The sequence below is a fragment of the Podarcis gaigeae genome (genome assembly GCF_964106915.1).
Source record: "Podarcis gaigeae genome assembly, chromosome: 6".
Taxonomy (NCBI): Eukaryota; Metazoa; Chordata; class Lepidosauria; order Squamata; family Lacertidae; genus Podarcis; species Podarcis gaigeae.
This window is the reverse complement of record NC_139682.1, coordinates 15,615,248-15,637,980: the sequence shown is the minus strand read 5'-3', so window position 1 is coordinate 15,637,980 and position 22,733 is coordinate 15,615,248. Positions and strand designations below refer to the sequence as shown.

Genomic DNA, 22,733 nt, shown 5'->3' with positions numbered 1-22,733 from the left:
GAGGAGAATATACTGACTGTGGGTTATACCCAGTGGTAGCTCTGAACTAGTAGAAATGCTTCCATCAGTACAGGGCAAGGCACCCCATTCTCACCAGTCCTCCCTAACAATTGCAGCTCTCTGTGCACTAATCCTTGGAGGAGATGGGGGGGCACAGGGGGCTGCACATGGTGGGAAGAATCGGTGAAAATCCGGTGCCCAGCACCATTGCATACAGCCCGCTATTCCAACCATTTGCTCAGGATATTGCAAACTGGCTCCTGATAGCTGGGTGCTGGCCTTTCCTTTTAAAAATGTGGTTTGAAATGTGGTTGATTGCCCCCATTTAGTTTTTTGCCGGTTCCCTGTAACTTATGGTTCTCCTCCACCAACCTCTTGCACCCTTTGGCTGTCTATCACAACATTTCCATCTCAGGGGTGGAGCTCACTTTGCCCCTGAAGATATGATCAGTACTTTCCCAGGACGTCTTTGGTAGCCTTCTGAGCAGCTGAAAACCTTTTAGAGGCGACCTGCCCATGGAGTGTTGCCAGTGGCCCTGGGAAGGGACCTCCCTTCCGTTTCACAGCCTTTCTGATCTTTTTCGTGTTGTAATACTTCTAACCTCGCCTGGAAACTTCCTGGGGTGACACACTTGGTGTTCCAGTGTTGCAATCTGTTTACAAAATTGGGCGGTGTGGGGAGGGTATGAACTGCTTCAGAATAGGTAGATGCACTGCGTTTACAAGGCAGATTTCCTTGCCGCTAGCAACTCAGAAGTTTGAGTGGTTTTTCTCTGGAATGGTCGTACTTTCCAACATCTCTCTGACGAAACACACACCAGGGTCTTGCTTGTCAGCACCTTCAAGGGAGTGGCGCAGCATCTGCTTTCCATGCAGAAGGTTCCAGGTTCAGCCCCTGGCATCTCCAGGTAAGGCTAGAAATATACGCTTTATGAAACCCTGGAAAGTTGCTGCCAGACTCCATCAATACTGAGCTAGATGGATTCATGATCTGACTCAATGTAAGGCAGCTGCCTATGTTCCTGTCTGTGTCTATTCTTGTCAGAGCTGGCTCCAGGTTTGAGAGGGTGAAGCACTCTCTGGGCCTTCACCTGCATTGGTGGGCTCACCTGGTGGGCTTACCTGGTGGCAGCAGATGCAGCAGTGCTCTGATCAGACTCTTTTAAACTAGAGCATAAAGGAAACAGGGCAGTCCTGTCCCTATTCGGTCTCTTTTATGTGGTTCTCATTTTAATAACACTTTAGTGTGAAGTGTTTTAATAGAATTACAGTGGTACCTCGGGTTACATATGCTTCAGGTTACATACGCTTCAGGTTACAGACTCCACTAACCCAGAAATAGTGCTTCAGGTTAAGAACTTTGCTTCAGGATAAGAACAGAAATTGGGCTCCGGCAGCGCGGCGGCAGTAGGAGGCCCCATTAGCTAAAGTGGTCTTCAGGTTAAGAACAGTTTCGTGTTAAGAACGGACCTCTGGAACGAATTATGTACTTAACCCGAGGTACCACTGTATAGTGCTTCATGGTCGCAACTTCTCGGCAGCGTGGCCGCTAACAATGATATGTTTCTGATGTAAAACTCTGGGTAAGAGAATAGCTTTCCCAAAAGACATACATTATTACCGTTCTATTCCAACTGATCAGATTTTTCTATAGGAGTAAACATGGCGGCTGAGTGGGGATCTTAGAGGGACTGGGCTTACCTCGCCTGTCCTCCCCTCTAGAGTTTATAGCACTAAGTTTCTCCTGTCTTTTCAGCCATCTGCTTTGTCATATGGCAGTGGTGGTTGCTTGTGAGTAACCATGCAGGACTCAGACCTGTCTTTTACAGGTTTTATTTTGGTGCAAACTATTTACAGTGCAGAGCCACAAGTTCATGTCTGCCTCAATCGCTAGCAGAATCCGGGAGTGGTTGTTTCCTGGACCTCCCCCAACATAACAGTCTTGTTACTCCCAGCCTTTTCCTTCCCTCTTTGTGCTTTAGACCTCTGCGCAGGGTGGGCAATGTAAGGGGCATGCTTCCCTCCTGGCCGGCTTGGCCAGAAGCGGTGCTGAGGCTCCCTGCAGCATCCTCTGGTCCTTTTACCTCTTCCCCACTGGAGGTCGGGCTTTCCTCATCACTGGAAGAGGAACTGCTTCGCAAGATTTTCGGAGGCTCCCTGTAACACAACTGCCCCTCTGTTTCCCGCCCCTGTTCTGATGGCAGTTCCCTGACATGTTTGGAGAAAATGGCAGGACCTCTCCTGACTTCTCTTCACTAGATTTTAATCTTGGATGCCATATGTACTACCCCCTCCAATAAGCACCTTGGTGGCACAGATCATTGTTTACTAATCAGTGATTATAATATTGTATTGTATTGTATTGTATTGTATTGTATTGTATTGTATTGTATTGTATTGTATTGTAGAAACCTACCACACAAAAATGACCAAAATGGGAAATAATTGTTCAAAGAACAATCTCATTCCACGGACACCTCTGTGGCCAGGAGTGCCTTTTTACAAGCTTCATAGTCCATGCATTAGTGTGCTGGTCCTGGGGGGTTACCGTGCAGCATAGTCTGAGTGCGGTCCTGGGTCAAGGGTCTGGAGGCTGTCCGTCAAGGGCGAAGCAGGTCCAAGGCAAGGAGCTGGGCATGGTCAGGAACTCCAGAAGAGCAGGTCAGGGTGCTGGCAGGAACAGGTTTCCAACGATGTTGCTCCCGCAACCTGGGACTGGGCTGACTGGCCTTTATCTCCTCTGAGGCCTGGGGTGGTCCCGGCCCACAGGTGACTCGCCTCTCCTGGCTTTAAGGCGAGCACTCCTCCTGAGAGAACTTAGTTTCCTCCGCCTCTCTGCCCTGAGCCTCTGCAGCTCAGGAGAGGCTGGAGGGTTACAGGACCCAGAGGCAACCTCACCTTCCCCTGACAGGGCTGGGAGAGGAGCACCTGCAGGCAATGGGTCCTTGATCACCTCTGGAGCCAGAATGGATTCAGCTGGTGTCTGCTCCTGAGGATCCAGCATAGGTGGGGGCCCTTCAGATTCAGCCGGCCCTGGAGGCGGGGACTCCTGTGCAGGCTGGGATTCCTCCGATTCAGCCTCTGAATCAGATTCCCAGGCCATCACAATTAGTAATCTCAGGACTAGAGTACTGCAATGAGCTTTAGTCAAGGCTGGTCTTGGACGTGGTCTGGAACCTCCAGCAAGTGCAGAATACAGCGGCTAGACTGCTGATGGGGTAGGTGACTGGCAGCATGTGACGCTTCTGCTAAAACACATGCACTGGCTGCTCACATGGTCCTGGGCCAGCTCAAAAATAGACTGACAGTAGCTACTCATCTTTATAAAATGTTCACAGATCCTGTAACCTCTTTTCAATTTCTTCATCGCTTTCTTCCCAGCACCTCTACACTCTTCCCAGAGCAACCTGGGCATCATCAATGGAGAAGAAAAGTGATATATATGACGTCCCATCGCCGCAGCATCATGTATTCACACAGGTGAGGCCCTCTGCCTTGATTGATATGGCTATCAGGTAACAACAGGCAGTCAGTTAAACATCATTGCCAGCTATCCTTCTAAATAAAAAAACACAACTGGGGGAAAATGTTTCACGGCCCAGTAGTGTGTGAAGACCTACCAGCTGAAGACCAAGCAGCTAGTTAGTGCCTGTGATAACACAGGTGTCAGATAACATGCACTCCTTTCCGTGACTTATTTTCAGACAAGCTTTTCTTTTAAAGTCCACTTCCGTTTGTAGAGGCTGAGCGTTCCTTGCTATGCCACCGCATTGAGTAGATCCATACAGTGATACCTCGGGTTACATACGCTTCAGGTTACAGACTCCACTAACCCAGAAATAGTACCTCGGGTTAAGAACTTTGCTTCAGGATGAGAACAGAAATCGTGCGGCGGCGCAGCAGCAGCAGAAGCGGGAGGTCCCATTAGCTAATGTGGTGCTTCAGGTTAAGAACAGTTTCAGGTTAAGAACGGACCTCTGGAACGAATTAAGTACATAACCAGAGGTACCACTGTATTTTAATTCAGATCTCCGGAAATACGTTTATTAAGCCACTCTGCCATCTAGTGCTCGTTCTTTTTCAGTGTGCCATTATGATGCAATCAGATTTTTTTTGACAGTACAGAAATGACCAGGAGCCATGCAGATAACTCCAACAGTGAAATTCCTGCCTAGCCGCTCACTGGGGTTTTATATCTTTGCATATTTGTCTTTGCAGTCAAAAGTGCTAGTGTTGTTGTTGGCAACCTTCTGTTTCGGGAGACAATGGAGGAGTAAGCCTTGGCAGGTGAAGTCAAACTGTTGGAAGGTTGTTGCGCCTGCTGTGGCTGTAGAGACCGATATGGGACAGACATGTTTTGTTGAAGCTGGGGCAGATGAAGGTGTCCATATGTGCTGCTGCAGATGCACCATGGCGTTTCTTCACTCTGCGCAACTCCCAGTAGTCATTCCTCCTCTGGTATCTCCTATGGGTACATGACCTGACTGCCTGTCTCCAGGCACTGCAGTGGTCTGCAAGGGATTCCCACAAGGCAGGGTTGGTGTTGACAGCCTTCATGTCACATTTGCAGACACTAATTTAAAAAAATCCAACACCGAAATGTTAGTGTTAATCTGGGCTATGCAAAATCTATATTGTGGAGGTCAGTGACTGGGAAGCAGGATCAGCCAATGGCGCCTAAGGTATACCAAACAGAAGGCCAAACCCCTGTTGTTCATACCAGGTTTGGCCAATTGAGAGTCTCACAACTACTTTGCAGTAGCGGGGGCCTATTCTTTTCTGACTGTGAGACATAAACAAAACACTTGGCTAGATCCCAGCCCCTACTTCCTGGGAGTCCCTGATAGATTGGCACCAGGACTGACAGCATGCTTAGCATGGTTTTCCCTGATATGCCTTTTTCTACACCATGCCCTTGTCCCACTGTCTTACCCAACAGCAGCACTCCTCATGAGGCAGGTACCATTTTAAAGGTAAAAGGTAAAGGGACCCCTGACCATTAGGTCCAGTCGTGGCCGACTCTGGGGTTGCGGCGCTCATCTCGCTTTATTGGCCGAGGGAACCAGCGTACAGCTTCCAGGTCATGTGGCCAGCATGACTAAGCCACTTCTGGCAAACCAGAGCAGTGCACGGAAATGCTGTTTACCTTCCCGCTAGAGCGGTACCTATTTATCTACTTGCACTTTGATGTGCTTTCGAACTGCTAGGTTGGAAGGAGCAGGGACAGAGCAACGGGAGCTCACCCCATCACCGGGATTCGAACTGCTGACCTTCTGATCGGCAAGTCCTAGGCTCTGTGGTTTAACCCACAGTGCCACCCGCGTCCCTAGGTACCATTTTAACATCCCACAATGTTCCAGTGCAATGTATGGCAATGTTAAAGTGATGCCGGGCAGGCATCAGTTCTGGGCTCTGTGCAGAAGACTGATGCTTCAGTATGGTAATGCCAGGCCTGATCCCTGACATTAAAGCCTCTTCCAAATATTACAGAGTTGCATTCACAGAGAAAATGGCATAAGGACTACTCCTGTTCTTTTTTTCTCTACCTCTTTTAATTTAGGGAGACTTAGGGAGACTTGTAATGACCAAATCCAAATAACTTCTGTGCATGCATTGAAAGAAATGTATACAATGATTCCCTCAGCGCTGTTGGTAAAGCATACAGATTAATTTCTTTTTAACCATTTAACTAGGGTCTTGCCACACCACCCTCTTCCAGAAAGGGCTCCAAACTATTCCCCTCCAAAGAATGCTACCTGGGAACAGCACAGCAGCTTTACGATATCCCGCTGAGCCCAGAAAAGCCACGAACTCACACACTGCAAGAGTCTTCCTTAGAAAATGTAAGTGCAGCATATTTTGTTCTGTGGATCATGAAGCTTTGCCGTTCTCTGTCAGTCATGCTGCTCTTATCATGGGGACCGGTTGTGGATGGGCTGAACTGGCGTGTGACTTCTACAAAACCCAGATCCTTAAGGTCAGTTGCTGTAGGCTGAAGGGAGAACAAGAGGTTGGCTACTACCTCCAATGTTGGCTTGCAGGTACAGGCAGCTGCAGATCTGAGGAGGCACTGGATGGAACTTCTCCCCTGTTGGTGGCCATCTTGGGCTTCCTTGGTGTCAAGCTGCTGTCAGTGACTCCTAGCCGGTTGCCCAGGAATGTACAAAGACAAGGAATGTATCTTACCATCTGCTTTTTATTCAGTATTTACAGAGACACGCTATAGAACCCAGTCTCTTGGATCATGGCGTTGTCCCAAGTGAATCTCCACCCTCCACTCCCCCACTTCCTCATTTGTCAATCTCATCATCTCTCCTACTGGTGCTGCTATGTGCCCTCTGTCTTTGAGCTCTTTGCTCTCCTACTTTCAAGGTTCGCCGGGTTCTGGGAGAGGGATGTCTGCAATACTTCCTAAAGACATTGTGTCTTTCAGCTTCTTCCTCCTTTCCCACTATTTCCCAACTTTCCCCCTCGTCTGCCTCTGAGCTGTGACCTCTGTTGTAAATCTAAACTGTCTTCCTCTTGGTCCTCCCTGGAAGGGTCAAGCTGGGGAGGCAGTCCCCATCATTCCTCCTCTGCCCAGTCCCTGACAGTTGGCAGCGTCAGGAAGCAGTACTCTGAACAACACTACAAGCAGCATCGGGGGGGTCTGAGCCTAGTGCATTTTTTGAATTTTTGTTATGTTTGTATTGTTTCATTTGGTTTTAAAATTGCTAGCATGGGATTCTGTTTTTTCTCTTTTGTACACTGCTTTGAGTTTTTAGAAGTGGAATAGAATTGCAATTGTAATAGCATGCATTTCGCTGTTTTCCAGGTGTATGTCATTCCCACACCACTTTCAAGAGAACGTGACATTATAGAAAGAGGACCTCAAGGAAAGCATCCGGGTCCTTACAATACTTTGCCAAACCTTCGGAAATCAGAATGGATCTATGATATACCTGTGTCACCTGAAAAAGCAGGGTTAAACTCAGCTCTTCAGAATCGTTCGCCAAATATACATGCGTTTTATGATATACCACCAACGAGGCTCGATTCTGGTACGCAGAAAATCATGCCAGCAAATAATGAAGTCAAACTGGTAACTTCAGAAGTATATGATGTTCCACCTGTACAAAGGAAACTAACACTTCCAGAAATTCCTCTGTATGACATACCATCCACACATGAAGCCTTAGTGCAGCGTCAGAATGGTAACTACGATGTTCCTTTGGGTGCTCTGTCCTCCATGATTGAAAAGGAGAGCCATCAACAGACTGTCTATGATATACCAAGAGGAAAGCCTGTTGTTTTGTCTCAAAAGAAAGAAAACACACAGAGTCCTAATTCTGGAGACCACACATATGTTTTCCCTCTACCACATTACACAGATAGCAAACGAGACCAAGACCGATTGTCTGTTTCCAGTGTAGACAGCAGAACCAGCACCATATCAACATGGTCAAGCTCTTCTACTGAGTCCTGTTCATCTGCAGCATCCTCATCTGCCCCTTCTTCATCATCAGAAGAACCCGCTAAAGAAGCAACAATGGAACTTGAGTTTGCCATAGAAACATTGACTAAGCTCCAGCATAGCGTGTCCAGTTCAATTGCAAGTCTCATGATCTTTGTGAGCAGCAGATGGAGGTACCGAGAACACCTGGAGGGAAACCTTGAGGAAATCCACCGGGCGGTTGACCACATAAGGGTCTCGTTGGGAGAATTCTTGGACTTTGCTAGAGCCGTTGAAGGAAACTCTGCTCGGTCCTCGGACAGTAAACTTCATGCAAGAATTAAAAAGCAACTGAATATCCTCATGGACTCATTTCAGATGCTGGTGGAAACGAGAGAGGCCTTGAATAACTGCAAATGGTCACTCGATGTTCTAGTCACTGAGAAGCCTCAGAACAACCCTGACGATCTGGATCGGTTTGTTATGATTGCTCGCACCATTCCAGATGACATCAAGAGATTTGCATCTATCATCATAGCTAACGGGAAGCTACTTTTCAGAAAGAACTGCAAAGAGAAAGAAGGCAAGGAATGGAGAGTGGGTGCAGAGCATGAAGTAATTAAGCCCGGAGCTGAACAGCGGGTAGATTCTCTTTTAAGACATATTTTAGATAAGCCAAAAGAAAATAGCCCATGTCTGGAGAAAACAAAAGCTGCCATCACTGAAGTTTGTGATTATATCCAGCAACAGGTCAGTAGGGCTTTGATATACATGCACAATATTATGCCTTTCATTCTAGATTAATTAAACTAGAATACCTACCACTACAATTTTGAACGTACGAACTTTAATTAAAAAATTAATATGCCTTTCAGTCCAAGATTATTGAGGCAGATAACATACAACAAAAGACCATATTGAAAATCACAAAAATAGAATAAGCAGAAAGGGTAAAATACTAGAAGAAATGTAGTGACAATAGAAGCTAGGTGGAACAAAAAATGTCTATGTGTCTTTTGTTGTTGTTTAGTCGTTTAGTCGTGTCCGACTCTTTGTGACCCCATGGACCAGAGCACGCCAGGCACTCCTATCTTCCACTGCCTCCCGCAGTTTAGTCAAACTCATGCTGGTAGCTTCGAGAATACTGTCCAACCATCTTGTCCTCTGCCGTCTCCTTCTCCTTGTGCCCTCCATCTTTCCCAACATCAGGGTCTTTTCCAGGGAGTTTTCTCTTCTCATGAGGTGGCCAAAGTATTGGAGTCTCAGCTTCAGGATCTGTCCTTCCAATGAGCACTCAGGGCTGATTTCCTTAAGAATGGATCGGTTTGATCTTCTTGCAGTCCATGGGACTCTCAAGAGTCTCCTCCAGCACCATAATTCAAAAGCATCAATTCTTTGGCGATCAGCCTTCTTTATGGTCCAGCTCTCACTATGTGTTTTTACCCATAGCTAAGAGGTTGATCATCTTACTTGCATGCAGAAGGTACCAAGTTTGATCCATAGCATTTCCCGGTAGGGCGAGGAGGGACTCCTGCCTAAAACCCTGGAGAGCTGCTGCCAATCAGTGTAGACAACACTGACCAAGATGGAACAATGTTCTGACTCATTATAAGTCAGCTTCTGATAATGTTTTTTTAAAACAATTTTTTTTAATATAAAGCTTAGAGCTCAGAGGCATTTGGACAGGATTTCCAATGATGCAGGATCATACAGCGTGTAATCTTTTTCCCATTTAAGGATTATGGCCATCTATGTTAAATATACATACATACATCTTTCTCCCCCTACCCCCACGCTTTGCAGAAATCACCAGGACCGGGACAGACACAACCATCTCTTTCATCTAGCAAGGTGGAGAGGAAGAATGTCAAGTTAAAAATAAAGGTAAAGTTAGTATTTGCAGCAAAGATCTAAAATTATTAATCTGGTTCAGATTTTTTTCAGCACTCCCACACCACAATTAGGCTTTTAAAAATGTCTCCTTTTACTGGAGGTTCCCCACTGTGGTATATAATACTTCAAATCACACCTTTCTTCAATTGAAATTATGACTGGAACATTTAGTTGTTGGATCTCTTAACAGATTAATTTAGCAAAAAACATTTTGACCAATTAAAACAGTTTCCCACAGTTAATCAGGCTGCATATTCCCTGCTCCCAAATGTATTGTTATTATAAACCCTGATGTACCAAGAAATATTCCCTCCTGTGTGAAAGAAAGTGGAATGTCTCTTTAAAGGTGATGACTGACACATGCACACATAATCTTAAAATACCGTTTTATCATGTGCAGATTTTATTCTCTAATTAATTAATTCACAGGTAACATATGCAATTAATTGAATAACATTCCATAAATTGAGTTACCACCCTAGTTCAATCCTTGACTTTGCTAGAGGAAAGAATTTGGTAACAGGTGACTTCCGCCTGATTCCTTGGAGAGCTTTTGCCAGTCATAGTAGACCAAACTGGGCTAAATGTCTGATACAGCATAAGGCAGGTTTCTGTGTCCCTAAGTGTAGTATTTCTGAGTATACTGGTATTAGTAAATAACCTTTACTTCTGATGTGATGGAATGCCTTACAAAAAAACTACACTCAGGCTTCCCCAAGTTGATGCGCTCCGATTTGTCTTTGACTACAACTCCCACCATCCTTGACCATTTGCCATGCTCATTGGGTCTGATGGGAGTTGGAGGCCAACAACATCTGGAAGGTACCAGGCTGGGGAATTATAGAATCTTAGAGTTGGAAGTGACCCCAAGGGTCATCTAGTCCAACCCCCTGCAATGCAGGAATCTCAGCTAAATCATCAGATGTCCACCCAACCTCTGTTTAAAAACCTCCAAGGAAGGAGACCACCACTTCTCATGGGAATCTGTTCCACTGCTGAACAGCTCTTACTGTCAGATAGTTTTTCGATATGTTTAGTCGTAATCTCCTTTCTTGCAACTTGAAGCCATTGGTTTGAGTCCTACCCTCCAGAGCAGGAGAAAACAAGCGTTCTCCCTCCTCCATGTGACAGCCCTTAAGATATTGGAAGATGGTTTATCATATCTCCTGTCAGTCTCCTCCACCTATGAGGCATAATGTTGTGGGCAAGGAGGATTCAACCAAGAAGATGAATGTTGATAGCTCTCAATAATAGTTCTTGTTTTCGTTTTTCTGTCTCTAGGATTCTCCACCTATGATGAGGCATAATGTTGTGGGCAAGGAGGATTCAACCAAAAAGATGGTCCTCTCTGATCTCTGCAGACTGTATTTTGGTGCTGTCCAGAAGGCCATTGGTGTTTTCCACAAAAGTCTTAGCAACGATCTGGCTCCTGAAGTTTTCATAGCCAACAGCAAAATGATAATTATGGTGGGCCAAAAGTTGGTGGATGCCTTATGTCAGGAAGCCCTTCAGAAGGCCGATCGAAACGAGATATTGCATGGCAGCAGCAACTTTTGTGGTTTGCTAAAGAACTTGGCAGTTGCAACGAAAAATGCTGCAATGCAATATCCAAGCCCCGAGGCAATGAAGGAACTTCAGAATCAAGCTGATGGGCTGTCGAAGTATACACAGCAATTCCGAGCAATGATGGAATGAAGCCATCATTCTTCTGGTGTTCTGAGGATACCCCATACTGACAGGTCTTTAGATTCAGGCATTCCTTCAGAAATCCTGTGAAATCAAGATTCTTGAATGTGGGGAGGATTCTAGCTGCACTCAGTGAAACACTTTTAGCAACTCCCCTTCAGAACTTCCCATTTGACACAGGAAGGTTTGGAGTGGAGGAAGTGGGCGGCTGCCACCTGCAGCCCCTTCACAGTGCAAGGTAACAATAGGGCCGAACAGAAGCTGAATTCCAACAAGGCAGACCCTGTGGGTGAGTAGTTCCAGGAATTAGATGGGCTGCCTATTCTGAATGCATTGCATTCTCCCTGAAAGAACATGTGTGAAGTTTGAAGGTGTTCCTGGAAACATCAGTGTCACTGGAGGCCACCTTTTCTGCTTCCAATGGTACACTGTAACTACAACTAGACTGAAATAAGTTGGTTGCAGTGACCCATGCACTGGTAACCACAAGTTTGGATTAATATTATGTGCTCTTTGTGGGTCTGTTCTTAGGCTTGATGTGGAAGTTGTAACTGGTGCCGAATGTGGCAGCTATGCTTCTAACCACATATATGTTACACCTCTCTTGAAGATGCTGCAAGGGATGGCAATGGACTACTGAGCCCAGTTCAAGGTTTTGTTATGGACTTATATGACCCTTAACAACTTGGGACCCAGTTATCTGACAGAGCGCCTCCTTCCATATGATCCTGTCTGTTCATTAAGATCTTCAGGGGAACCCCTCCTAGTGGTGCCATGACCTGCATTGGTCCATCTGGTGACAACCAGGAAGAGGCCATTCTCTACAGTTGTACCAGTGCTATGGAGTAGCCTCTCCTCAGAAATACAGCAGGCACATTCAGTGTTACGTTTCTACCGACAGTTTAAAACATTTTTTATTGATGAAAATATCTACCAGCCATTAATGCTGGCTTAATTGTCCTCTGCTCATTGTTTTATTGTGTATTTATGCAGTTTGATGTAATTCTGCTGTAATTTTATCATTGTATACTGCTTTGATACATTTTAAGTGAGAAGTCTTTTAATAAATAAATTTAAATCAATAAGTGATTGCAAAAACTGAGTTCTGTTTCTAGAAGTAATGGAGAGACTCTTTGAGAAGCAAACAGAATGTGTGTCCATTTTCTCCTTGTGCAAGGAGCACAATAGTACTGTAGTTCCCTACCTCACAGGAATGTTGCAACAACAAATATATACCAGTGTGTGTGTGTGTGTGTGTGTGTGTGTGTGTGTGTATATATATATATATATATATATATATATATATATATATATATGATAACATTTTGTCTCGGGCTGCTGAGAAGGCCCTTGAACAGCTTAAGAAGGAATCAGGCAACACACCGGAAAGTAAATTTAAAATATAATTTACTTACTTATGGCCTTGCATTGGTTTCCACCAAAGGCAGCAGTAAAACCTAACCAGGCAAAATACTTATATTTCAGTATAGCCAGCTTCAGACATCTATGTATTTAAAGCTGGAGCAAGTGGAGGTACACCTGCCTCCATGGCTGGTCAAAGGAAGAGAGGAACAGGAAAGACAGGCACTTCGCACGATTGGCTGCATACACATAGGGTGCTGGGAAATTAATAACTAAATAGATTGGTGCTGGAGGAGACTCGTGAGAGTCCCATGGACTGCAAGAAGATCAAACCTCTCCATTCTGAAGGAAATCAGCCCTGAGTGCTCACTGGAAGGACAGATCCTGAAGCTGAGGCTCCAATACTTTGGCCACCTCATGAGAAGACTCCCTGGAAAAGGCCCTGATGTTGGGAAAGATGGAGGGCACAAGGAGAGGGGGACGACAGAGGATGAGATGGTTGGAGAGTGTTCTTGAAGCTACCAGCATGAGTTTGACCAAACTGCGGGAGGCAGTGGAAGACAGGAGTGCCTGGCATGCTCTGGTCCATGGGGTCACGAAGAGTCGGACACGACTAAACGACTAAACAACAACAAAATAGATTCAAACCAAGAAATGGTGGGAGGGAGCTGGAGAGTCATTGTGGCTTGTAAGGAGACTATCCCCGTAGCCTGAAGAGGACTTCAGTGAAAGGAGAGGAAGCCCCAAAGTGACGGGAAGCGCAGCAGGGCTTTGTTTAGGTGGGGTTGCGATACGTCAGGAATTTCCTAAACATACACGGAACACTGCGGTCGGAAGCAGTGTCCGGGCGGAAATCGGCCAGATGTCCGGGAAAATCCGGATGTATCGCAACCCTATGTTGGGCTGTGTCATTTTTGCCGATTCTCTGATTTTCCTTAAAAGCAGCTCAAAAACATCCTTTTTAATTGGCGATTTCCCCCCAAAAGTCTGTTTGACCTCAGAAACCGAGGGTTTCCCATGCATCTGTGACAGAAGGGGAGATTCAGCGAGAGCCTTTTACACACTTTCCTTGCAGAACTGCTGACCAACGGTTGTATTTTCTTTGGTTGCTGCCACCACTGCCACACCACTTTGGAAACATGATTGCAAAACAATATGGAAATATTTACTGGTAATTTATTTCTTTTTTGATTGAGTAATGTAAGGGTTGGGGGATGTAAGCAAGCATAAAAACTTCAGCCTTTCAGTCCAGTCTTGTTTACTCAGAAGAGTCCCGTTGATCTTAGTGATGCTTTGCACGCAACAGCAGCAGCACTACATCCAGACCCTATGCGCTGCTTACTCCAAAGTGAATCCCAGTTAGCGTGGTACAATTTCTCAAGGAAGTTTGCCTAGGCTGCAGCTTTACTGCGATGCAAACACGCTTTGGGGCCATGCCCTTACTTTCAATTTGCAGTGGCCTGGATAAATGTTTGTGGGAATGGCAAACTAAATCCTCCAAGGGAGCAAAAACTCTTTGACAGAATGTCTGGTTTTCACACCGACTATTTTAAACGTGTAATGCATTTTATTGTATTCTGCTTCGCGTATTTTATCTTTTTTGCAATGGCTTCGGCTGCACTAAATAAAACAGCCGCACCGAATCACCGAAACCATTCCATGAAGCGTATTGCTGGTTGCCAGGTTGCCCTTAGCAACGCCGGCCGCCTACGTCATCTCACCTCGCCCTCTCCATTTCCCGTTCTGCGCCGGAAATGGACGGCCTCCGTCGACCGGAAGCTCCTTTGTTTTGGAGGAACCCGGAAGTTCGGCAGCGGAGTAGCTGAGGGAGAGAGATGGGTTGCGACGGGGGGACGATCCCCAAGAGGCACGAGCTGGTGAAAGGGCCCCGCAAGATCGAGAAGGTGAGGCCGGGAAAGGCCTTGGCTCTGGTCCTCTGGGATAGAGGAAGGGTGGGCCGGAGGGCGCGCTGAGGCCTTGGGGGGCCAAGGGAAAGATGGTTTTCGGAGACGGCGGGGTAGTCCCAGCCTCAGAAGCTGCCGTGAGGTAGCTAAGCTTTTGGGAAACCTTTGCCACAAAGGAAAAGAGTGGGTGGACAAAGCATAACGCCTTTGGCACGAGTGATCCCTCTTTCTGAATGGCTGTTAAGGATGTGTGCTTCCCGCCAGACCCCTCCTTGTTTTACCTTTCTGCTTTCACTGTCCCTATGACTCTTCTATTGCGCATCTCAATAACAGATGTGGTCTGTTCTGGAGGGTCCACACTTGCAGCAGCCCTCCGTTCTATCTTTCAAAAACACAGAAAAAGAAGCTGGCACATTCAACATGATTTAACACAGGAATGTCCAACAGGTTGATCACGAAGCTAAACAACTATGTTGAAGCCTCCCCAGAAGAAGCTCATCAACTGTGGGTCTTCCTCCCTCCCAAAAAGCTCAACAGTTTAGATTATTCTCTCCCCCCCCCCCAAAAAAAAAAAATAGCTCAACAACTTCGGGTCTTACACCCCAAAAAACTCAACAACTTTGGTCAATTCAATGGGTAGATCACTGCCAGTGTTTTTATAGTGGGAGTAGATCGCAGTTCTTGGGACATCCCTGACTTTACATATTACTTCACTGCAACCACATGTTAAGTATGGTGTTGCTGATCTTCATGCAGCTGTCATCATGAAGGATCGTACTTGGGTTGTGAGATGTTAACATGCTCATGAACATGAATCATAGAACATTATCATAGAAGGTAAAATGGGGGCAGAACTGAGTGAAAAGGGCCCTGTCAGCATTTAAGAAATTGGAGGGGCACATTTTTTTCTTCTCTACCCCTTTGTCTGAGGGTTGTGTTCTCTTGGGGTTGTTTACTTCCTTGAGGCTGGCCTGTGTGTCATGAGAGCTTTCTGACTGCTCTGCAGAATGCTGGTGAGCAAATGTTTGACACAAAATCTTAAAAAACAATGAAGATTCAGAAATTGTTTTGTCTGAGTAGCAACCTTTGACTAAACAAAGAAAATAATTTGGGGTTATTTTCTTCCATTCCCAGTGGGTTTTCTTTTTCTTTTCTTTCTTAAATGAAATTGCCCCAAAGCATTTCTCCAGTTGCTTATGTTGGGTCAAAACCCCCTAGAAAGCTCTGATCATCTTTGTCGTTGGCAACTCTCTTTCAACTCATTTCAAACTGGTGTTTGGGGGTTTCACATAGAAGGGGAAAGCATAATGGAAGATGTCTGTAAAGTTTTTTTCTTTAAGGATTTCTTTCACAAAATGTTAATAATTTTATGTATTCCTCAGGTTGACAAAAATGCAGAATTGGTGGCCCAGTGGTACTACTGCACTCTGAGTCAAGAAAAGTTGAGCAGGCCTATAGTCGCTTGTGAACTTGGCAGGTTAGGATCACATTTTTAAACTCCTTTTCAGTGAAACAATATTAATTTCTGAATAAATTGCAGTCATGAAGTTTACCGAGTTTTACAGTATATTTTCTATTACAGACTATATAACAAAGATGCAATCATTGAATTTTTGCTGGATAAATCTTCCGATAAAGTCCTTGTTGAAGCAGCATCCCACATCAAGAGTATTAAGGTAAATTCACATGCTTGTAATCTGTCTGAACTTTTCTAGATATCAGAGCCTACAACTATTAGGCATAATTCAGAGAAAGTTTATTTTGTATAATTCCTTAATACAAATCCTATTGATTTTAATGAAACATTGAAGCTCCTACTTTCTCTAGCAGGCTTCTATTTTTTAAAAAACCATGGGGCAATCTTTATATGCTGCATCTTCTGATATCTTTTTTGCATGCTGGCTATTGGTCTCCTCTTGCTTCTGTCATAGTATTCCTTGCACTCAAAATGACCTTGTCTATCAAGCCAATTCCCTCTTCTTTCTTAAAATTATATTCAAAACCTTTTGGATATTGTGAAGCATCCACAAATTTTGCCTGGCCTTGATAAATACTGGTCACAGAACCATGCCCCTTCCCATGTTATGACGCTTGTCCCCAACCTTGCATTATGCTTCTGGAGTGCGCCCTGCGCCTTGTTTGAAGTTCACTGCAAGTTGTACTGTGCTTCAGAGCCCCTCTAAGCAACTCAGAAGCATAGTACTGCTCCTGGGAGAGAAGGAAGACCTAAGGATCATGATATTCACCATAAGGGGATTGGGAACTCGCTGTGACAAATGGAATTGTGGATTTCTAGTTTTTACTGTGGTTTAAGAACAACTCTCAGCCTCATTCTTTCTGCATTACCCCATGACTTGACCTCCTTGTTTTCTCTTGTAGTTCCTTCTTTGCTTTTTCTCTCTCTCACATTAAAATGTATTTGGGCAGAGAGAGAGAGAGAGAGAGAGCAAGCCCCACTTTTGTGGTGTCTCTGATGCTTAACATAGTTCTATTAAATTGTTAAAAAGTAACAACGGAATAATGACAATTAAAGCTCAGTATGCAGTGCCTAAGCACCAATAATTTAAATATTGCTTGCTATGTCTTGTTGTCTCTATCAGGTGAGTTGCTATTTTAGAAATTAACCAGGCTTGTAAGAGTTGAGTAGATCTGTGGCTAGAAAAGCAATTCATTTCCATTGCTTTTTTTAAAAAGAAACCTTCAGTCAGGAGTAGGAATTTAACCTTGAATGTTTTGCAAATGGTTTTATTAATATAGAATGATAAAGGGAAGAACTGCATTATTTCAGGAGGTCACTTCAACTTGCTTCCATTTAAAAACTTGTGTAAGAGACTTTTATTTCCTTTCAGAACGTCATAGAATTAAATCTCTCAGACAATCCTGCTTGGACTGGTGACAAGGGGAATACAAAAGGGGATAAATATGAAGACATCCAGAGTGCACGTTTCATTTGCCCTATAGTTGGGTTGGAAATGAATGGAAGGCATCGGTAAGTATTTAATATCCTGTGTGGTGGAGAAAAATTACTGTTCTTAGATGGTTAAGCAAGTTTTCAAAGAAACTAACTGCCACTGATTTCAATGGGGCATGCTACTTAGGAAGATGGGAGTGGAATCACAGTCTGCTGCTGTCCTGTGGGGCTCTGAACAGGAACATGATGTGCAGATATGTCACATGCACCCCAGTATTGTGCATGCTTACTCAGAGGTATCTCTCTCCCTGTGCTCATTAGGAATTACTTCCTAGTGAGTATACATAAGCCTTCAGGATTAATGACCAAAATCTAGACACATTAAATAGTTTGCTATGAGAAAAATCCAACCTTATTTGAGTATCAAGGGACAACCTATTCAGGTTAAGTTGGGAAGCTTCTAAAGGCCTGCATATTGTAAGTTTTATCAGCGTTAATGTCATTGAAGAATATGGAAATGCCTATGAAATTTGAGTATCTGTAAAACTAAATATGTACTGTACTGTGACAGCACATGTTTGGCTTTTATTGCTTGCTTACTGAAATGGGATAGTTCTTACTACGTTAATGAATGAAGATTTTGCAGAGGCCTTTTCTTAATATGCACTTCCTGTGTTAACCACATGGGGGTGTTTTGCGATACACAGGCTAAATTGTCTGCTGGGGACAAATGGCAGTAACAAATGGATTATTATTATTATTATTGTTATTATTATTATTATCACTTTTCTTTTGCATTCTTGTATGACTTGAAAAATTTTGCTTATAAATTCTGGCCTTGATCCAGCTAAATTTAGTTCGGATGTGCAGCTCATCCTATATATGCTCGAAATGTTACGTTCCACTGAGTGTGATAAGACTAAGTGTGTATATAACTGCAGCCTGGGTCCCATTAAAACAATTAATACAAGTTAGCCACAATTATCTTACACCCCATTGCTTACAGCAAATCTATACATGCTTACTCAGAAATTACTCCCAGTTAAGTGTGCATAGGATTGCAGTCTTAGTTAGAGCTATCTGTAGCTTCATTGTTGCCTGTGTATTTAACCTCTGAATATCATTTTCTCTCTGCTTTGCCAAAGATTTTGCTTTCTACGCAACTGTGGATGTGTCTTCTCTGAACGTGCTCTCAAAGAAATTAAAACTGAAGTGTGCCACAAGGTAAGCTTTGGTCCTTTCTCTCCTCTCCCCCGAGCTTTCTAGTATATGTTTGTGCTGCATCCCAGCCCAAAATTACTTTAAATTAAGCCAGGGTTGTGGAACTGGATTTTCCAGAGGGCCAGATCTAGAAGTGCCCTGCTCTCTGGGGGCCACTTTGGCAGGTGGGTAGGGAGTGTATCTGATCCCTGCTGAAAGCAATGGAACAGGGTAATGTGTTACATTCAAACAGTGCAGAATACAACCTGCAGCTGCAAAGAAACATTGAATTTAGCACTGTTTGAAACCATAGCTTATACCTGTGCTTTACCTGATGTCTTATGACATCAGGCACCTGACAGATGGGTATGATTTTGCCTAAATGACCTGGTGGGCGAATTGAGAAGGCCTGGTGGGCTTAATCAGCCCCACAACCAGATACTCCCCAGTGCTGACTTAAGCAGTGTTATAAACATACATAACTAGAGTCTACTTTGCAGCTCTTGGTTTTCTCTTCCATGCACATGTGCACTCAAAGAGAGGACACAATTTGTTTAACCCAAGGGGACTTTGGGGTCCTGTTTTCAGTAGACTGGTGAAAGTCATTCAAGTGTGTATCCTTTTACTGTGCACCAGACTGACATCTCATTTTCTCCGTCTCCTCAGAGCTAAGAATTGGTCTTTTCTTTTTGTCTCTTAGGATTATGTTTATAAGAATTGTGGAGTTAGACGGGACCCTGAGCCAGTGTGGTGTAGTGGTTAAGAGCGGTAGACTTGTAATCTGGGGAACCAGGTTCGCATCTCCACTCCTCCACATGCAGCTGCTGGCTGACCTTGGGCTAGTCACACTTCTTTGAAGTCTCTCAGCCTCACTCACCTGACAGAGTGTTTGTTGTGGGGGAGGAAGGGAAAGGAGAATGTTAGCCGCTTTGAGACTCTTTCAGGTAGTGATAAAGCAGGATATCAAATCCAAACTCCTCCTCCTCCTCTTCCTCTTCATTTGGTCCAACTCCCTCCAATGCAGGAATCTAAATAGGCCATTCTTTAAGAAAGACTATTTGTGAACTTGCTTCCTCCTTCATTCCAAAGGTCCTTGAATTTCCCTAAAGCTAGTTGTTTTGTTGGCTGTTTCCTATGTGGTTTCCATACTACTTACATAGGCTGCTGTTGCCAGTTGAATCCTGTGGCCCTTCGAACCCATCTTGTCCATCTCCTATACACACGTTGTGTCTTCTCTCAGTGCATCTTTTCTCTAGCCTAAGATAACATGTGGCTCCTACTCCCTCCTCTGAGTTACTCCAGGGCCAACACCACTGGCAACCCTAAACTCTTATTGTTCATGGACAGATTACTAATAAGACATGTGCAGTTCTTTACAAATCTTCCACGCTCTCCTAAGGAACTTCACCCTCACTACCCACAGCTTGAGGAACACTGATTTAGTTGGTTGCTGTGGAACACTTTTGTCTTTTATTTTCTGCAGGCTTTCCATGTGTTTCCTTTCTCCACTTTCTCCTTTTCTTGTGTGTCCATTCTCCACTATGCCATCTACCGTGGTTTAAGTCAGAATTTAGTTTTATAAACAGATGTACTGCAGTGATAATACCTGTGATAATGTGAGTTAAGGATTCAAAGTAAACTGAAAGTTGAAGAAGCTGTAGTGAGATTCAGAGTAGTCTTTCAGCAGAGGTTGTGGCAGCAAAAATGCACAAATCACTAGTTTCAGGGTAAGATATTCTTCATAAATGCATCTATGATTGATTATATATTTTAAAATAGCAATTCAGCTGCAGGCCATTAAGTAAAGAAAAAATCAGAGAGACCAGTATGGTGCTAGATGCACCGGTGATTTCACTTTGTATAAAGCAGCAGTCCCTGACTTAATCATAACTAAAGTCGAAATGAGATAAGTATGTTTCAAGTTGGAATGAATTTTCCCCAGGGCAGAAGATTGGCTAGTGGTACTTAGAGAGTTTTGCCCATGTATGTGATTTGTGGCACGGCTCACTTTCCCAAGGCTTGTAGAGCTGTGTACTCTGTGGACACATTTCGAGTTTCTCCAGTGGAGAAATGTACCAAGTGCTGGCCAGCTACATAACGTGTGCGATGGGACCATTTTGTAAGTTGACTCTTTTTATGATGACAACAGTAAACAGTGTGCAGGTGCTTTCATAGCTTAAATGCCTGTATAAGCTACCGTATTTTTCCGTCTATAAGATGCCTCCTATTTTGGGGGACTCATATTTAAGAAAATGGGGGGAGATGTATCCATGTATAAGATGCCCCCTAATTTTTGACATTATTTTTTAGGGGAAAAACTTAGTCTTATACACGGAAAAATACGGTATTTAGCCCCTGGTGGCTGCACTTGGGTACTGCTGTGCTAAGGTGTCCCTAGCTCAGGGGTTCCCAATTAGCTTATTACTGAGTACCCACTATTTTTCAAAAGCCAAGCCATGTACCCCCTGCTTTTGAAAATTTTGATAACTATGGTAGTTACCTGTGCCAAAGCAATTTTTTGAAGAAAATGTGGGGTGGCCCCTAATAAGCAAAGGATTTTAGGTATACTTAAAAACAGACCATAAAATTTGTGATACTATCACAAATTGCCTATTTCCAGACAGTGCCCTAGCACTAAACTAAAACATCAAAGGGTGAGCTGTTGTGCTAATCATAGTGGCAATTTGCTTAGCTATTTCCGCTGTTGGACTTCCAGGATGAGACATGAATCCCAAACTCAAAAGCAAGATTCACTGCAAACCCTACTACAAGCAGTGGGAGAGTCCTCTAAACTTGGTAGTCATTGAAAGCAATTAGAAGTTCTTTTCAGTTAAAAAGTAGAGAGCAAGGGGAAGAGATCCCTTACCTTTTTTAAATGATAAACATGTGAACCCTACCCCCTGCCACTCCAATTGCAAGAGCCCTAATAAACAGTATCAGAAGTTTTTGCCCAGTCCTAGTTCACTTGCAATTCAGCAACACTTTCACAAGTTTTTACCGCTGCTAGCAAGCAGGCCCTGGTCACGAGCAGAGGCTGGGTTATCTGTGGATCATCATTGTGGCTTTCACTGTGCAATTAACAAGTTAAGTGAGTCCCTGGCAAATCCCCAGGTGTCCCCGGACCCCTAACTGGGAACCACATCCCTAGCTTATTTGATCAGTCAGTGAGAAGGTAGGTCTAGGGTGAGGTCTGTTGTGTTTTTTTTTATGGCAGTCATAGGTTCAATTTAATGACCTTTTGTTCCTTGCAACTTTGTGATTTTGTAAAGTAATGTGAAAAAGTCATTGTTATGCATGTCGAAATGAAGCCAGCAGTGACAGATTCAGTCCTACCACAGAGAATACTGTGGACTTTGGTATAATGATGCTTTCTTGGCTTGCTACATTGAAAAGTCAATAGAAACTGATCTATTGATGTATTGATTCCTTTTAGAGCTGGCTGTTCCAGTTGTGCTGGTTCCCTTTCTTGTTCATGGCAGCCAAATAACATTAAAACAGGCTTAGACAAGTTTGCTATGCTACTTTCTGTTGGAGCCCACTTGACTATTAAGTGATATCGAAAAGGAAATATGAGCTGCAATGACTGTTGGAACATCAATAGTTGTATTATATAACAATGGGCATATTGCCCATAACAATAAATCTTTGTGCAGTGGTTATCTTATAACTCGTAGAAGTTCGGCTTTCTACTGCGAATTCTGATCAGTGTTTGTTTTAAATGAAAACTGGATTTGCAAGAGTTTTTACACAGCTATATATATGAGCCCCATGACTGAGGATAAAAGAATGTAAATTGTGCCTGAAAAAGTTTCCAAAAATGGCAAATGTGTGTGTTTAATGTCTTCACCCTGCAAATCTTTCAAGTCCAGCCTTTCAAACCTACCTGCCCACTGCTACCCAGCACTAGATAAAGATTTCTCAGTGGCTTTTCTCTGGAGCCCATCCTCTTCCGGCTAGGTGGACAACTAACAGCCTTTGTGGCCAAAATGTGAGGGTTTCTCCCAAGACGTGTTCGCTTGGTGTCATGGTTAGTACCTTTTAGGCACCAGGCAAATACTATCTTTTCCCTTTGAGCTTTTAATGACACTTAATTACTTTGTTCTCCCTCTTGAGCATAGTTTTTTACTGTTTTACTGTTGGCCTGCTTTTTCTGCTGTTTTCTGCTGCATTTTTATTGTTTCGTGGATAATGGTTTTATTGTGCCATATTATTGTTCATAGCCACTGATAAGATGAGATATAAATTCTGAAAACAAGCCTTTCATTCTTCGTCCTCTGCAAATAAGTCCAATGTCTACAAGTCACATCTGGTCCTTACCCATTTTGGAATTCAGGGAAATTCAGAT

General features: G+C 43.9%; 2 protein-coding genes across 5 annotated transcripts in view; both read left to right on the top strand.

Moving 5' to 3' along the window:
- The window catches only part of CASS4 (Cas scaffold protein family member 4), a 39,676-nt gene extending 27,583 nt beyond the window's left edge, over positions 1-12,093 (top strand). For 2 of the 4 annotated variants that reach the window (XM_083744217.1, XM_083744218.1), the window contains exons 3-7: positions 3,382-3,480; positions 5,694-5,843; positions 6,815-8,182; positions 9,236-9,316; positions 10,607-12,093. In XM_083744217.1, coding sequence (XP_083600343.1) covers positions 3,382-3,480; positions 5,694-5,843; positions 6,815-8,182; positions 9,236-9,316; positions 10,607-11,020 — 2,112 coding nt within the window. In that variant the 3' untranslated portion in view covers positions 11,021-12,093. Of the gene's footprint in view, positions 1-692; positions 909-3,381; positions 3,481-5,693; positions 5,844-6,814; positions 8,183-9,235; positions 9,317-10,606 lie in introns of those variants that run through there. The other 2 variants (XM_083744220.1, XM_083744219.1) reach the window with 2 other exon arrangements.
- A 2,028-nt stretch (positions 12,094-14,121) lies between these two features.
- Positions 14,122-22,733, top strand: part of RTF2 (replication termination factor 2) — a 57,386-nt gene continuing 48,774 nt past the window's right edge. The window contains exons 1-5 of the mRNA XM_083744664.1: positions 14,122-14,277; positions 15,660-15,754; positions 15,860-15,953; positions 17,127-17,266; positions 18,334-18,412. Of these exons, the coding sequence (XP_083600790.1) occupies positions 14,209-14,277; positions 15,660-15,754; positions 15,860-15,953; positions 17,127-17,266; positions 18,334-18,412 (477 nt within the window). The 5' untranslated portion in view covers positions 14,122-14,208. The remainder of the gene's footprint in view (positions 14,278-15,659; positions 15,755-15,859; positions 15,954-17,126; positions 17,267-18,333; positions 18,413-22,733) is intronic.